General features: G+C 49.2%; 1 protein-coding gene across 4 annotated transcripts; it reads right to left on the bottom strand.

Annotated features, from left to right (window-relative positions):
* Positions 1–1,906: 1,906 nt before the first annotated feature.
* Positions 1,907–17,263, bottom strand: tgfbrap1 (transforming growth factor, beta receptor associated protein 1). 4 transcript variants are annotated; one of them, XM_090207139.1, is made up of 12 exons: positions 16,765–17,237; positions 15,056–15,766; positions 14,617–14,811; positions 13,577–13,731; positions 11,846–12,084; positions 11,434–11,619; positions 10,852–10,909; positions 10,485–10,628; positions 9,674–9,832; positions 8,988–9,147; positions 7,416–7,864; positions 1,907–7,105 (listed from the first exon to the last, which is right to left on the bottom strand). In XM_090207139.1, the coding sequence occupies exons 2-12, from the start codon at positions 15,741–15,743 to the stop codon at positions 6,914–6,916; spliced, it is 2,625 nt and encodes an 874-aa protein (XP_090063265.1). In that variant the 5' UTR covers positions 15,744–15,766; positions 16,765–17,237; the 3' UTR covers positions 1,907–6,913. The 4 variants fall into 4 exon arrangements, with proteins under 4 accessions (XP_090063265.1, XP_090063267.1, XP_090063268.1 ...); XM_090207141.1 differs by having other exon boundaries at positions 6,586–7,105; positions 15,056–15,763; positions 16,765–17,263; XM_090207142.1 differs by having other exon boundaries at positions 6,586–7,105; positions 15,056–16,024; positions 16,765–16,977.
* Between the last annotated feature and the right edge of the window lie 1,006 nt (positions 17,264–18,269).

Below are 18,269 nucleotides of genomic sequence, written 5' to 3'. Positions count from 1 at the left end.
CTACTTTAGACCAGAGCAAATGACACCCCATTCCCTTTATAGTGCACTACTTTAGACCAGAGCAAATGACACCCCATTCCCTTTATAGTGCACTACTTCAGACCAGGGCAAATGACACCCCATTCCCTTTATAGTGCACTACTTTAGACCAGAGCAAATGACACCCCATTCCCTTTATAGTGCACTACTTCAGACCAGGGCAAATGGCACCCCATTCCCTATATAGTGCACTACTTCAGACCAGGGCCCATGTGTATAGCGTCGACAGCCCAGGCACTAACAGAAGGAAGCCTGGAACCAAAGTTAAAGTTGTTATTCAACATGTAACAATTTTAATTTCAAAATGTTAATCTTGAAATCAGACGTCACTGAAATGATCTGAGAAGTGACGGAAAAGATGGGTCCATTTTGAACATCCATCCAGAGATGACCATACAGAAGGATGGATGGTCCTGAAGCTGTGTGAAATGGAACCCTGTTCCAGAGATGACCATACAGAAGGATGGATGGTCCTGAAGCTGTGTGAAATGGAACCCTGTTCCAGAGATGACCATACAGAAGGATGGATGGTCCTGAAGCTGTGTGAAATGGAACCCTGTTCCCTATATAGTGCACTACTTTAGACCAGACCCATTATGTGCTCTGGTCCAAAGTAGTGCACTACATACTAAATAAAAATGGGGTGCCAGACAGTGTTAAAGGTGTTGTCCACTGACATCATCTCCTCCAAAATGTGCCACTCTCGGGGGGGGCGGAGTTATTGTAATTAATGTGTCCAATCGGTACACCTGACCTAGTTATCCTGGCCAATCACTGTGCATGGAACCAGCCACTGGAAGTCAGCCCTGCCCACAAATACGCTCCTGGCTTTGTTTACACAGGAATGATTCCTTTTTATTTTTGTTTTCCCCAAATATCAGAGGAACAACACCTTTGGCGTTTTAACAAAACCTAGAAGACTGCTCAGTCCGGTATTCTACACTTCCCTCTTTCAACGATAACAAAAAACAAACATCATTTAGATCTTCAAATCGAGTAACGGACAGTGATTCATTCCTTTATCAAGTAACAGAACATTAAGTGCCAATAGGGAGTCAAACCAGTAGTGGAGTACGGAGGGAATAGAGAGCCAGACAGCAACACCTTCATCTACAACATGTAGAGTCATATCTGGCTGTTTCCAGTTACGGTGTGATCAGTCACGGTGTGATCAGTTACGGTGTGATCAGTTACGGGTGTGATCAGTTACGGGTGTGATCAGTTACGGGTGTGATCAGTTACGGGTGTGATCAGTTACGGGTGTGATCAGTTACGGTGTGATCAGTTACGGTGTGATCAGTTACGGTGTGATCAGTTACGGGTGTGATCAGTTACGGTGTGATCAGTTACGGTGTGATCAGGACGGGTGTGATCAGTTACGGTGTGATCAGTTACGGTGTGATCAGTTACGGTGTGATCAGTTACGGTGTGATCAGTTACGGGTGTGATCAGTTACGGGTGTGATCAGTTACGGGTGTGATCAGTTACGGGTGTGATCAGTTACCGGTGTGATCAGTTACGGTGTGATCAGTTACGGTGTGATCAGTTACGGTGTGATCAGTTACGGTGTGATCAGTTACGGTGTGATCAGTTACGGTGTGATCAGTTACGGTGTGATCAGTTACGGTGTGATCAGTTACGGTGTGATCAGGACGGGTGTGATCAGTTACGGTGTGATCAGTTACGGGTGTGATCCCAAACGGCCAGAGGTCCTGGTCAAATGTAGTGTATTATATAGGGAATAGGGTGCCACCTGAGAAACAGACAGACACCCTTCACCAACAGAGAAAACAAACTGGATATCATAGAGAAGAAGAACAGAGAAGGAAGTGTGTGTGTGTGTGTGTAAAAGAGGAGTTTCACTTAGTCTGTGCTCATCAAATGGTCTATTGCAAAATCCATCAAAAAGTTTGACATTTCACACATTTTAAAAAGTCAAAATAGTATTTTTGACCGATAAATCAGTTTGCTATAAACCAGCAGCGAGCAGGGTGAGAACCCTAACCCTAACCTTGCAGCAGGGTGAGAACCCTAACCCTAACCCTAACCTTGCGAGCAGGGTGAGAACCCTAACCCTAACCTTGCGAGCAGGGTGAGAACCCTAACCCTAACCTTGCGAGCAGGGTGAGAACCCTAACCCTAACCTTGCGAGCAGGGTGAGAACCCTAACCCTAACCTTGCGAGCAGGGTGAGAACCCTAACCCTAACCCTAACCTTGCAGCAGGGTGAGAACAAAACAACTAAAGCCTTTAAACAGACAGACTGCATTGCAATGCGTTTTCCCTTTTCCTTTTTTTCACAAAACGCTCATCTGGTTTTAACGCGTCGGCACAAAAACTAAATTAGATTTTACCGGCTAATTTGCATAATTTGAAGGATTTCCCTGTAAATCCATGTGTTAATACAAAGGCTGATTTCCTGCTTTGTTCGACCCACACTCACGTTGTTCACTGATCGACGTGAACTGGGACAGGACCATAGAGATGGAGAGAGATCATTACTTGGGAAATAACACTATTTGCTTGGACTTTGCCACGGAGCGCTTCCACCATTTTAAAGTAGTCAACTGGACAGCGATTCCTATGAGATGGGAGCGATCGGTCAATGATCAGAGAGCATCGTCTTCTTCAAATTGGTTTGCTTAGTTTTGTAAATGGCACAACAAATGAATGACAAGATTTGGTTCAAGACCCCGGGCAATGCAGGTGGAGGTAAATCACTAATATTAGCGATACACTTTTTCAAACATAAAAAAAAAGAAAATGTACTACTTTAAAATGGTGATAGCCTCAATGGTGCTGCTCATGCTGTCACTGATGCCATAATGGGACAGATACAAAGCCGAGAACTCTATAAATAGGACCTAGCTTAGCCTGAGTGCCAGTCTGTTTGTGTCACCATGACAACTCCTTGTCACTCATAGTCATGCCAAAAATAATTGGCTTGACTAATAGCAATGAAGTTGGCATGAGCACGAACAGATCTGGGATCAGGTTAAACGTTTGCTTTGGTCAGTGAAACATTAGCCAATTCTTCTGTTTTCAGTGTTTTAGCATTTCACATCCCATAGAGCTGGGGTCATGTTCATCCGGGAACACCGAAGCAAAATGTTTCGCAGTGGAAGAGGAAAACAAGTTTGTTTTTCCGAGATGGCTCAGCTAGTCCCCGTCACGTTTTCTTCAGTTCGGTGCCTAATGAATACGGCCCTGGTCTGAGCTGAAACCAGCGAGCATCAGGTTAGCTGGATGTTTCAACCTCACCTTGGTTAGCAAAATGAAAACCAAAACATTGTTTTTTTTTGTTGCTTGAAGGCAGAGAGACAGTTCTTAAGTAGTGTGGACACAATGTTCGGGAAGGGGAGCAGGTTCGAGGGGTGAGAGAGAGTGTGTGCAACACAGCAGAACATTTAGCAACAATTAGGAACGCTCCTGGCTGTGAACACAGCCTCACTGGGGAATCATCGTCTTCAAGTTCAGTCTCAGATACCAGCAGCAGAGAGGAGCCACTGTAGTGAAGGAGGAGATGTCTAACTGGTCTGCTTGTACTGTGTTCTGCAGTAAGACCCTCCCCAGGGATAGACTCAAGCTCATCTCAGGTTTGGGCCAGGACAGACATAGCAGAGGAGGGGTTCAGCTCTAGACCAGGACAGACATAGCAGAGGAGGGGTTCAGCACTAGACCAGGACAGACATAGCAGAGGAGGGGTTCAGCACTAGACCAGGACAGAGCAGAGGAGGGGTTCAGCTCTAGACCAGGACAGACATAACAGAGGAGGGGTTCAGCTCTAGACCAGGACAGACATAACAGGAGGGGTTCAGCACTAGACCAGGACAGACATAACAGAGGACCAGGACAGACATAACAGGAGGGGTTCAGCACTGGACCAGGACATAACAGGAGGGGTTCAGCACTGGACCAGGACAGACATAACAGAGGAGGGGTTCAGCTCTAGACCAGGACAGACATAACAGAGGAGGGGTTCAGCACTAGACCAGGACAGAGCAGAGGAGGGGTTCAGCACTAGACCAGGACAGACATAACAGAGGAGGGGTTCAGCACTAGACCAGGACATAACAGAGGAGGGGTTCAGCACTAGACCAGGACATAGCAGAGGAGGGGTTCAGCACTAGACCAGGACAGACATAACAGAGGAGGGGTTCAGCACTAGACCAGGACATAACAGGAGGGGTTCATCTCTAGACCAGGACAGACATAGCAGAGGAGGGGTTCAGCACTAGACCAGGACAGAGCAGAGGAGGGGTTCAGCACTAGACCAGGACAGACATAACAGAACAGAGGAGGGGTTCAGCACTAGACCAGGACAGACATAACAGAGGAGGGGTTCAGCTCTAGACCAGGACAGACATAACAGAGGAGGGGTTCAGCACTAGACCAGGACAGAGCAGAGGAGGGGTTCAGCACTAGACCAGGACAGACATAACAGAGGAGTGGTTCAGCACTAGACCAGGACATAACAGGAGGGGTTCATCTCTAGACCAGGACAGACATAACAGAGGAGGGGTTCAGCACTAGACCAGGACATAACAGAGGAGGGGTTCAGCTCTAGACCAGGACAGACATAGCAGAGGAGGGGTTCAGCACTAGACCAGGACAGACATAACAGAGGACCAGGACAGAGCAGAGGAGGGGTTCAGCACTAGACCAGGACATAGCAGAGGAGGGGTTCAGCACTAGACCAGGACATAGCAGAGGAGGGGTTCAGCACTAGACCAGGACAGACATAACAGAGGAGGGGTTCAGCACTAGACCAGGACATAGCAGAGGAGGGGTTCAGCACTAGACCAGGACAGACATAACAGAGGAGGGGTTCAACACTAGACCAGGACAGACATAGCAGAGGAGGGGTTCAGCACTAGACCAGGACATAGCAGAGGAGGGGTTCAGCACTAGACCAGGACATAGCAGAGGAGGGGTTCAGCACTAGACCAGGACAGACATAACAGAACAGAGGAGGGGTTCAGCACTAGACCAGGACAGACATAACAGAGGAGGGGTTCAGCACTAGACCAGGACAGACATAACAGAGGAGGGGTTCAGCACTAGACCAGGACAGAGCAGAGGGGTTCAGCTCTAGACTAGGACAGACATAACAGAGGAGGGGTTCAGCACTAGACCAGGACATAACAGAGGAGGGGTTCAGCACTGGACCAGGACAGACATAACAGAGGAGGGGTTCAGCTCTAGACCAGGACATAACAGAGGAGGGGTTCAGCTCTAGACCAGGACAGAGGAGGGGTTCAGCACTAGACCAGGACATAACAGAGGGGGGGTTCAGCACTAGACCAGGACAGACATAACAGAGGAGGGGTTCAGCACTGGACCAGGACATAACAGAGGAGGGGTTCAGCACTAGACCAGGACAGAACAGAGGAGGGGTTCAACACTAGACCAGGACAGACATAATAGAGGAGGGGTTCAGCACTGGACCAGGACAGACATAACAGAGGAGGGGTTCAGCTCTAGACCAGGACATAACAGAGGAGGGGTTCAGCTCTAGACCAGGACAGAGGAGGGGTTCAGCACTAGACCAGGACATAACAGAGGGGGGGTTCAGCACTAGACCAGGACAGACATAACAGAGGAGGGGTTCAACACTGGACCAGGACATAACAGAGGAGGGGTTCAGCACTAGACCAGGACAGAACAGAGGAGGGGTTCAACACTAGACCAGGACAGACATAATAGAGGAGGGGTTCAGCACTGGACCAGGACATAACAGAGGAGGGGTTCAGCACTAGACCAGGACAGACATAATAGAGGAGGGGTTCAGCACTGGACCAGGACATAACAGAGGGGGGGTTCAGCACTAGACCAGGACATAACAGAGGAGGGGTTCAGCACTAGACCAGGACAGACATAACAGAGGAGGGGTTCAGCACTGGACCAGGACATAACAGAGGAGGGGTTCAGCACTAGACCAGGACAGAGGAGGGGTTCAGCACTGGACCAGGACATAACAGAGGAGGGGTTCAGCACTAGACCAGGACAGACATAACAGAGGAGGGGTTCAGCACTGGACCAGGACATAACAGAGGAGGGGTTCAGCACTAGACCAGGACAGAGGAGGGGTTCAACACTAGACCAGGACAGACATAACAGAGGAGGGGTTCAGCTCTAGACCAGGACAGAGGAGGGGTTCAGCACTAGACCAGGACAGACATAACAGAGGAGGGGTTCAGCTCTAGACCAGGACATAGCAGAGGAGGGGTTCAGCACTAGACCAGGACAGACATAGCAGAGGAGGGGTTCAGCACTAGACCAGGACAGAGGAGGGGTTCAGCTCTAGACCAGGACAGACATAGCAGAGGAGGGGTTCAGCACTAGACCAGGACAGACATAACAGAGGAGGGGTTCAGCACTAGACCAGGACAGAGGAGGGGTTCAGCACTAGACCAGGACAGACATAACAGAGGACCAGGACAGACTGTAGGTTTCACTTCAATGTTAAAGTCATTATGGATGGATGTGGAGTTTAGTTCTTGTTGTAGAACTTCATTCACAACTCAGTCGGTCATCAGTCTCCCTGTTGTTTATGCATGGTGGCACTGGAATAAATACCTTCCTTCCTTTATTCACAAATGAACGAGCGCACACACACACACACACACGCACACACACGCACACAGTAGAGAAGTGTGGTCAGCTCTGTGTTTCTGAGTATGCTCCAGGGCTGCTCCCACTACGCTGGACCACGGTAGCCATGGTAACCTCTGTGCTTTTATTCCCCATAGTCATCATCTGATGTGACCCCCCCCCCACCCAGATGCAACCAATCACAGCCCGGGCTGCTGCTAGGCTCCTCCCGTCACACTGGCTCTGGGCGAGGCTTGGGTGGTGATGGTGGTCAAGGGGCTTCATGTGTGGTTGTTGCTATTGGCTAGTTGTCTCCTGGTGGGCGAGTCTCGTACCACCCTCTGGGCGGCACAGTGTGTGTGTACGGGCACGCCTCCTGGAAGACACACACAGTCCGGCTCGCTGAAGGTGTTGTGGCACAGAACACACCCCTTCTTCTGTGATACCAGGACGGGGCTCCTCCTCTGCTTCAACTGATGACACGACAACAAGGCCACAGTTACATCTCACCTTCGTCACGACTCAGCAGAACGTAGGAGCAATTACAAAGATTTAAAATCAGGAGAGCTTTGTCGTAAACACATAATGCAGAGTTGTGTGTGTGTGTTGTTGTTGTGAATGGGTAGATATTACTGCACTGTTGGAGCTAGAAACACAAGAATTTCGCTACATCCACAATAACATCTGCTGAACATGTGTGACCAAAACAAATGTGATTTGATTTTTTGTGTGTGTGTGTGTGTGTGCGCGCGCAGTGTGTGTGTCGCGTCGTTCCAATCTCACCCTGTCGTGCTGCAGCTGTAGGTTCTCTGACCTCGCCAGCCCCAGTGCAACCTGGGAGGTGCGGCAGGCGTGCATACTCCCCCGCAGGGCGCGTCCGAGGAACGGGCGAAGCAGCTGCAGGGACCAGCCTTCAGGAAGCAGGTCCAGCACGCGCACAGCGTCGAACACCTCCCCGTGCCGGTTTAACAGGTCCACCGCTGCCATCTCCAGCTCCCCGGTGACCGTACTACTGGGAAGGTCCCGGTCCAGATAGACCCCCAGGAGGAGGTGGAAGAGGCTCTGCTGGTAGGCCGGGTCCCGGGAGGCGGAACCCCACACGCAGTAGGCCTCAGCAGCGGGGAAGTCTTTGAGCTGGTGCACCAGGATGTGTAACGCCTTATCGTGCTCCTCTAGTTTCCCGTGGAGCGTGGCTCTCTCCAGAAACAACTGGTCACATTCCTGGATCTTACCTGAGGGAGGGGGAGACAGAGCCATAGGTTATGGTAGGTTATAACCATGTCATCGTGGATAAAACCAGGGTTATAGCAGGTTATAACCATGTCATCGTGGATAAAACCAGGGTTATAGCGGGTTATAACCATGTCATCGTGGATAAAACCAGGGTTATAGCAGGTTATAACCATGTCATCGTGGATAAAACCAGGGTTATAGTAGGTTATAACCACGTCATCGTGGATAAAACCAGGGTTATAGTAGGTTATAACCATGTCATCGTGGATTAACCCAGGGTTATAGCAGGTTATAACCATGTCATCGTGGATAAAACCAGGGTTATAGCAGGTTATAACCACGTCATCGTGGATAAAACCAGGGTTATAGTAGGTTATAACCATGTCATGGATAAAACCAGGGTCATAGCAGGTTATAACCACGTCATCATGGATAAAACCAGGGTTATAGCAGGTTATAACCATGTCATCGTGGATAAAACCAGGGTTATAGCAGGTTATAACCACGTCATCATGGATAAAACCAGGGTTATAGCAGGTTATAACCATGTCATGGATAAAACCAGGGTCATAGCAGATTATAGACATTCTGTCCTTTTTGGAGGACCCCATTATTCTGCCAGGAAACTAAATGTAGTGTATTGGTATTATCTCATGTTTAAACAGGAAACCAGGGTCATAGCAGGTTATAACCACGTCATCATGGATAAAACCAGGGTTATAGCAGGTTATAACCATGTCATCGTGGATAAAACCAGGGTTATAGCAGGTTATAACCACGTCATCATGGATAAAACCAGGGTTATAGCAGGTTATAACCATGTCATGGATAAAACCAGGGTCATAGCAGATTATAGACATTCTGTCCTTTTTGGAGGACCCCATTATTCTGCCAGGAAACTAAATGTAGTTTATTGGTATTATCTCATGTTTAAACAGGAACAATACTTCAACTGGACGAGATCAAACTAAAATGTTGTTTAAAAACGTGGAAATCAACAACATTGGCCACATCCAAAATTACACCCCATTCCTGATGTAGTGCACTACTTTTGACCTGAGCCCTGTGCACTGGATACGGAATAGGGTGTAATTTGGGACACATTGACAATGGACAGCTCACCCAGTAGTAGTTGGACGCGGTACAGGCTGGACTCCCTGAGGAGGAGCTGGAGTTTGTCCCGGGCTACTGACACCTGTTGGTCCACTGGGGGGGACTGAGACAGGAGAGACAGGACTCTGTCTGTGTACTGCACTGCCAGGTGGGTGTGGAGCTTCTCTTTCTACAGAGAGACAGAGTTACATACAGTTGACAGAGAGAGTTACATACAGTAGACAAAGACAGACAGCGAGAGAGAGACAGAGAGTTACATACAGTAGCCAGAGACAGAGAGAGAGACAGAGAGAGACAGCGAGAGAGCGAGAGACAGACAGCGAGAGACAGCGAGACAGCGAGACAAACAGACAGAGAGAGACAGCGAGACAGAGAGAGAGCGAGAGACAGAGAGACAAACAGACAGAGACAAACAGACAGAGACAAACAGACAGAGACAAACAGACAGAGACAAACAGAGAGAGAGAGACAGCGAGAGACAGCGAGACAAACAGACAGAGAGAGAGACAGCGAGACAGAGACAGAGAGAGAGCGAGAGACAGCGAGACAAACAGACAGAGACAAACAGACAGAGACAAACAGACAGAGACAAACAGACAGAGAGAGAGAGAGCAGTAAAGACCAAGCGCCAGGGGATAGTTGAAGGAGGTAAATCGTGTATGGAATATGTTCTGAAGTCCTGTGTATGTTCTGACCTGTATCCGTCGGCCCAGCACCAGGTGTTCCAGGTAGAGCAGCAGAGCCTGGCTGTGTTTCCCCAGGTACGTGATGACGTCGTCTGGGTTCACCTGGTCCTTCTGCTCCTTAACCTGGTCCTGACCCACCGGCCTCCTGGTGAAGATCTGCACCCCTATCTACAGAGACCACAGATAAACACACAATTACAATGAGGAGAGTCTTCTTTACTCCTGCGGGTATATCCAAAATGGCCGGCAGTCGACATCATTACTTAGTTTCTGCTAGAACTTAGGGCCCTGGTCAAAAGTAGTATACAATATAGGGCCCTGGTCAAAAGTAGTATACAATATAGAGCCTGGTCAAAAGTAGTATACAATATAGAGCCTGGTCAAAAGTAGTATACAATATAGAGCCTGGTCAAAAGTAGTATACAATATAGAGCCTGGTCAAAAGTAGTATACAATATAGAGCCTGGTCAAAAGTAGTATACAATATAGGGCCCTGGTTAAAAGTAGTATACAATATAGAGCCTGGTCAAAAGTAGTATACAATATAGAGCCTGGTCAAAAGTAGTATACAATATAGAGCCTGGTCAAAAGTAGTATACAATATAGAGCCTGGTCAAAAGTAGTATACAATATAGAGCCTGGTCAAAAGTAGTATACAATATAGAGCCTGGTCAAAAGTAGTATACAATATAGAGCCTGGTCAAAAGTAGTATACAATATAGGGCCCTGGTTAAAAGTAGTATACAATATAGAGCCTGGTCAAAAGTAGTATACAATATAGGGATTAAGGTGCCATTTGGAAACGCAGACAGAACCGTACCGTCTGGTCTCTCTGCAGGGCCCAGTCCGCATATTTCCACACCAGGTCCGGGTTGGAACAGAAACCCAGGAAGTCCACAATGTACTCATACAGGTCAGACCTGGTAGAGTCCTGAAGGTCCCCATTCACTATTCGCACCCACAACTACAGGAGGAGAGACAGAGAGGCATCTTACAACCCCATAGACATTTCATTACAATTCATATTAAATTAATAATCAAGATAATGGATTGGATTTATAGGGCTTTTCATCCTAAGTGCTTAAGATGTGGCCAGGTTTGATTAGATTGATTTGCCATATAAAGGAGCCATGGTGGTACGGTCACCGTGTTCAAACTAAGGTAGTGTACAGTAGTAGCATGTTTACCTGTAGAGCAGCTGAATCCTGTCCGTTGTAATGGTAGAGGAGGCCTAGTGCAAAATACCTGATACACAGGAGAAAGATAACCCAACATAAAAAAAAAAACACTCATTACACACTTTAAAAGGCAATAGCATAGCAGGCTACTTTGAACGCAATATCTTAGTGCCCACTAGGCTAACTATAGTAGTGCACACTAGACTGGGCTCGGCTAGCTGCCGTACCGTCTGGGCTAGCTGTCGTACCGGCTGGGCTAGGCTAGCTACCGTACCCGCTAGGCAAGGCTAGCTGTCGTACCGGCTGGGCTAGGCTAGCTGCCGTACCCGCTAGGCAAGGCTAGCTGTCGTACCGGCTGGGCTAGGCTAGCTGCCGTACCCGCTAGGCAAGGCTAGCTGTCGTACCGGCTGGGCTAGGCTAGCTGCCGTACCCGCTAGGCAAGGCTAGCTGCCGTACCCGCTAGGCAAGGCTAGCTGCCGTACCCGCTAGGCTAGCTGCAGTACCCACTAGGCTAGCTGCAGTACCCACTAGGCTAGCTGCAGTACCCACTAGGCTAGCTGCAGTACCCACTAGGCTAGCTGCAGTACCCACTTGTGGTGTTTCTCTAGCCAGGGGGCGCTGTCTGCCAGTAAACAGGCGTTGGGGGAGGCCAGCAGGTCCAGAAGACTCTCGTGGTCCTGCTCAGCGTACAGCTTCAACAGAGCCGTGTCCACGTCCTCCCGGCAGCCGTTAGCCCCCTCCGTGCTTCGCACCTCACCCAGGTACGTGATGAGGAACCTAGAATAATAATAATTATAATAATAATAATAATAATAATTATAATAAATAATAATAATAATTATAATAATAATAATTATTATTATTATTATAATAATAATAGCCATTTAGCAGGCACTTTATTCTGTATTTTACGTACAGATGGTCCTGGGAATCAAACCAACTATTATGGGGGTTGCAAACATCATACTCTGCCAACTGAGCTACAGAGGACCACATCTCTTACCTCTTGCACCTCTGGACCTTGTCCTGGTCCCCCTGCGCCAGGTGGTTGAGGTCGGCGAACCCGTGGAGCGGCGGGTGGCAGCGGGCGAAGGAGGAGGAGGCCGGGAGGAGGAGAGGGTAGAGGGAGATCAACTCCCGGACGTCCAACTGACCTGTCCTGAAGTGTTCTTTCGCTTCGAGAAACTGAAGCTGTCCAAACTGTATGAATCCTGCTTGCTGGAGGATTCTTCTGTGCAATATCTGAGGAGGAGGGGTGAGGGGGGGTATCATGAAAGAGAACGTTAAAGATGCATCACATCTCATCCCTCTTATTCTATATTTTACATTTCATAAGGACACAATCACCCCAGTTAAATGAGTCACCTGGGAACACATGATGCATCACTGTCACAATAACTCCCTGGGCTGTACTCACAAAAGACCAAAATAAACTATAGAAATAAACTTTTTTTTTGTTATTTAAAAAAAATTATGACCCCCCTTTTCTCCAATTTTGTGGTATCCAATTGGTAGTTACAGTCTTGTCCCATTGCTGCATCTCCCGTACGGACTCAGGAGAGGCGAAGTTCGAGAGCCGTGCGTCCCCCAAAACACAACCCTGCCAAGCCGCACTGCTTCTCGACACAATGCCCACTTAACCTGGAAGCCAGCCGCACCAATGTGCCGGAGGAAACGCCGTAGACCTGGCGACCGTGTCAGCTTGCATTGCGTCCGGCCTGCCACAGGAATCACAATGGGACAAGAACATCCCTGCCCGGCCAAACCCTCCCCTAACCCGGACGACGCTGGGCCAATTGTGCGCCGCCCCATGGGTCTCCCGGTTGCAGTCGGCTGCGACACAGTCTGGACTTGCGCTGGCTTAGACCCCTGCTCCTCTAGTGGCACAGCCTTAGACCCCTGCTCTACTAGTGGCACAGCTAGTGCTGCCTTAGACCACTGCTCCACTAGTGGCACAGCTAGCGCTGCCTTAGACCCCTGCTCCACTAGTGGCACAGCCTTAGGCCCCTGCTCTACTAGTGGCACAGCTAGTGCTGCCTTAGACCCCTGCTCCACTAGTGGCACAGCCTTAGACCCCTGCTCCACTAGTGGCACAGCTAGCGCTGCCTTAGACCACTGCTCCACTAGTGGCACAGCTAGCGCTGCCTTAGACCACTGCTCCACTAGTGACACAGCTAGCGCTGCCTTAGACCACTGCTCCTCTAGTGACACAGCTAGCGCTGCCTTAGACCACTGCTCCACTAGTGACACAGCTAGCGCTGCCTTAGACCACTGCTCCACTAGTGGCACAGCTAGCGATGCCTTAGACCACTGCTCCTCTAGTGACACAGCTAGCGCTGCCTTAGACCACTGCTCCACTAGTGGCACAGCTAGCGCTGCCTTAGACCACTGCTCCACTAGTGACACAGCTAGCGCTGCCTTAGACCACTGCTCCACTAGTGGCACAGCTAGCGATGCCTTAGACCACTGCTCCACTAGTGACACAGCTAGCGCTGCCTTAGACCACTGCTCCACTAGTGGCACAGCTAGCGCTGCCTTAGACCACTGCTCCTCTAGTGACACAGCTAGCGCTGCCTTAGACCACTGCTCCTCTAGTGACACAGCTAGCGCTGCCTTAGACCACTGCTCCTCTAGGGAGGCCTAGAAATCAGCCTTTTGATCATCTGTTTTCAGCTAGCGGAGAGTATTGACAAGCTCTCTAGCAGAAACACTATTTGTGGCAGACAGTCTGTACCTGGAACTTGTCTTTGGGAATGTTCCTCCTGGCTCCCTCAGTCAGAGCCAGGGCCTCCTCCACTCTGTGTCCAGCTAGCAGCTCCTGAATCTGTCTCTCCAGGGGTAGGGGCACCAGCACGTACACAGCCTTAGTGGAGGCCAGAACCACCTTACCTATAGGGACAGAGACAGTTAGGGACAGAGACAGGGGACAGAGACAGTTAGGAACAGAGACAGGGGACAGGGACAGTTAGGAACAGAGACACAGTTAGGGACAGAGACACAGTTAGGGACAGAGACAGGGACACAGTTAGGGACAGAGACAGTTAGAGACAGGGACACAGTTAGGGACAGAGACACAGTTAGGGACAGAGACACAGTTAGGGACAGAGACACAGTTAGGGACAGAGACACAGTTAGGGACAGAGACACAGTTAGGGACAGAGACACAGTTAGGGACAGAGACACAGTTAGGGACAGAGACACAGTTAGGGACAGAGACACAGTTAGGGACAGAGACACAGTTAGGGACAGAGACACAGTTAGGGACAGAGACACAGTTAGGGACAGAGACACAGTTAGGGACAGAGACAGGTACACAGTTCGGGACAGGGGTAGGGGCACCAGAACATACACAACTTTAGAGGAGGCCAGAACCAGCTTACCTACAAACCACCGACAGGGACTGGTCACAGTTAGGTTTAGGGACAGGTTTAGGGACACGGAGGGGTCAGGGTTAGGGACACAGACAGGTCAGGGACAAAGACAGGTCAGGGACACAGACAGGTCAGGGACACAGACAGGTCAGGGACACAGACAGGTCAGGGTTAGGGACACAGACAGGTCAGGGTTAGGGACACAGACAGGTCAGGGTTAGGGACACAGACAGGTCAGGGTTAGGGACACAGACAGGTCAGGGTTAGGGACACAGACAGGTCAGGGTTAGGGACACAGACAGGGTCACCATCTCTTCAGCCATAGATACTGTAGACATAGGTCTACTGAGGTAAGCCAACAAGGCTAGACATTTAGACTAGTGTAGGGGAGCCATGTTGGCACCTTCAAAGTCCTGTAGGATGTGTCCGTCTCTGAAGGAGAGGGTCTGTTTGAGCTGCTGGTCCAGCATACTGTGGATGGTGACGAAGCCCTCGTCTAGCGCCACCACATAGGGAAAACACACAGCCGCTCCCATCACACTCTCTGACCAGTTCACTGGAGCACGCTGGGATATACCCTCTGCATTGGCAAACATACCTGAGAGAGAGACACAGAGAGAGAGACACAGAGAGAGAAAGAGAGAGAAGAGAGAGAGAGAGACACAGAGAGAGAGACACAGAGAGAGAGACACAGAGAGAGAGACACAGAGAGAGAGACACAGAGAGAGAGACACAGAGAGAGAGAGAGAGAGCGAGAGAGCGAGCGAGAGAATACGTCACTAGTGATATGTTAGTAATAAGATCTACTGATTAACAATACAGCTGCTGTTGTAATGACTCACCCAGGCCACCAGGGGCAGCCAAGAGGAACTCCTCCCTGCCGATCCTCTTGACTATGGGCTTCCTCTCCTCGCTGTCATAGGGAAACAGGTCCTGCGCGGCCCCTGTGCTGTAGTTAAGGATCATGTACTGCGTGGAGAGGGCCAGGCACAGGAAGTAACCGTCCAGACTGACCGCACACGGCTGCTCCGGCGTGTTGACCTCTTTCACCAGCTGCACCCTGTCCTCGTAAACCATGTATATCTGTACGGTGCGCCGCCGGGCCGAGAGCACCCCGATCTCCACGCAGAACGGGTCCCCGTTCACCGGGTTCTCGTTGACGCAGAACGCGGCCACGCCCTTAATCTTGGCCCCGCCCGAAGGCACGGGTTCTAAGGTGATCATGTCAATAACACTAACTGTAGCGTCACAGAGCACAATGATGCGCTCTAACGCTGACGCGGCCTTCAGGGCCTCCACGGGCTTTTTCAGGCCCAGGTACTTGAACAGCAGCTTCTGGACGGTGTAGGATAGCATCCCCTTGGTCGTGGCATGCTCCTCTAGCAGGAAGTGATGTATGAAGCAGTCGTTGGTGCCCACGTACAGGTGCTTGCCGCAGCACTCAATGCACTCAATGTTGATGCGGGCCTTGTCTCCCATCAGGAGCTCCCGCTCCACGGCAGGGACCAGCTCAAATGCCTTCACACTCATCTTGAAGGCACAGCACACATCTACTGCAAGAGAGGAGGAGATCAGGTCAACACAGACATCTACTGCAAGAGGAGGAGGAGATCAGGTCAACACAGACATCTACTGCAAGAGGAGGAGGAGATCAGGTCAACACAGACATCGCCTGCAAGAGGAGGAGGAGATCAGGTCAACACAGACATCTACTGCAAGAGAGGAGGAGATCAGGTCAACACAGACATCTACTGCAAGAGTCAGGACGGTAAGATCAGGAGAGGAGGAGATCAGGTCAACACAGACATCTCCTGCAAGAGAAGAGGGGATCAGGTCAACACAGACATCTCCTGTAAGAGCAGAGGGGATCAGATCAACACACTGTGGATGCGTCCCGATTCTCCACCCTTTTCCCAAAGTGTGCACTTGCACACTTACAGGTTATTTCTGTAACAATGGTGGAAATTTCCTTCAGCCAATGCTTTTAAATCCATGCACACTTTGGGAGAAGGGTGGATAATTGGGATCCTGTAAGTGCAAAGAAACAGTCTTTCCAATAATATTTTACAAACTCTCACTGAAAGTCCCAATTCCAAGGCTAGTGTGGAATCAGTAGGAGCAGGAACTTTTCCTGATCACGTGAACGGACGTGGAAAAACTCTAGGGCCTAACTAGTTAGCTAGGAGGATACCGCAATAATGGTACAACTAGAGACTTCTAGCAATTATCACTTGACAGTTAGCCATCATGCTAGCTAGCCTAGCTGGCAACAAACCATCATTTCTAGAGAAATTCTGGGGCACTTTGATTAGCAAACCCAGAGCCAAAAATGGGTTAGGGTTACCTAAATGACCTAGCAACATCATGCAAATATTGACTATCCGTTGTGGAAGTAGAGCAATGACTGAAGTAAAGTAAGCTCTCCAGTTAATGTTAACCAGTTTTAGCAGCTAGCTAGCTAGCTAGCTGACTGGCTGTATGTAACAAGCTACTAAGCAATGACTCAGGCTGTCATTATTGGCAAATCGGTGCTGCTGTTTACTGTACAAACCTTTCAAAAGCAGCGATTTACATGTCCATACAAAGACGATAGCTAGAAGCTGTCATACCCCCAGCCGTAGCCACTGCATATCTAGTATAGGAGACGCCGATGTACCACGGCCTTCCTGTCTTTTCACTTCTCAATCTCTCCACTCCCTTCGCTGCTAACTGCTTGCTAACCGCTAGGGAGAGCTGCCGCTACGTTTTCAGATCGAAGAAGGTCATGAGGAGGTTGTGCTTCCTGTTTACAATGCATTGGGGCAATATATGCATATATTGACAAAATACATGTCTTTCCGCCCTAAAAATGGGAGTTGTTGTCCACAAAGCGGCAGTGCGGGCTGTTTAGCTTCCAACTATCCTTTCTTTGGATTAGTGGAACTTATATTCGATCAAATAAACCTCACGTTGCAAATAAGACATTCATTTTATTTTGACCAATTTGTTGACTAACACTCCTTGACCTCCACACAAAAACTCCTTGCTTGGTGGGCGAAAAAACGGCACCTGCTGGAGGGAGACAGATTTTCTTCCTGGTTGGTGGGAGGAGCAATAGAAGGATGGGCTCATTGTAATGGCTGGAATGGAGTTCATGGAACGGGGTCAAACACGGAGTTTCTATGTGTTTTGTCCCGTTCTATGGCTCCATTCCAGACATTACAATGAGCCCCTCCTCGTATAGCTCCTCCCACCATCCTCCTCGTGAGTATGCAATTGAGATTCTCCCAGACATTAAAACCAGATTGGGGACTAAAGAGCCTGCCAGCTTGTTGTCCTAACAAACGGAAATGAGTTACCTGTGGTTCCTTCAGCCATTCCTTATCCTATATAAGGTCTAAGGTTAACACAGGCTTAGGAGATCTTATTCGTTTTGTGAGATAATATCAGTCAGTTAACATGACCTTTATGAATTATGAAGCCTTGACGTGCTTTTGATTACACAAATGCTTCAAAATTCACAAAAAGTGACATTAGCTGATGAAGATGATCAAATTGAACAAAGTGTACAAGATCTCATAAGCCTGTGTTTTACCACAGGCCTAATTTTTCACAGTTTATCCAAACACCCTACAAAAACTCTGTTCATTTCCCCATAGGCTTTGTCCTTCGAACCTTGGTGGAGTACCAGGGCCTACAAAAATATGCTTGGTCTGTTTCAATAGTGTGTGATTGCGGACTGCAATTCAGGGCATTCCTTCATGTGGGCACGCCCGCCTCAAGCATTTCATTGGTTACTGCATGAACTTGCCCCGTCGAGCATCCCATTAATACCTGCATGAACACCCCCCCACCCTTCGAGCATCCCATTGGTTACTGCATGAACTTCCCCCATCGAGCATCCCATTAATACCTGCATGAACACCCCCCACCCCTCAAGCATCCCATTGGTTACTGCATGAACTTCCCCCCTCAAGCATGCCATCTTCATGTTTGCATGACACTTTTGATATTCTAGATTTCCTCTGATTGTCTATGCGATTAAAAATTGACCAATAGAAGTATAGAGAGGGGTTC

This window comes from Oncorhynchus mykiss, chromosome 18, assembly GCF_057628025.1.
Source record: "Oncorhynchus mykiss isolate SJ-2025 chromosome 18, ASM5762802v1, whole genome shotgun sequence".
NCBI classification, from domain to species: domain Eukaryota; kingdom Metazoa; phylum Chordata; class Actinopteri; order Salmoniformes; family Salmonidae; genus Oncorhynchus; species Oncorhynchus mykiss.
This window is presented reverse-complemented; position numbering and strand designations above follow the sequence as displayed.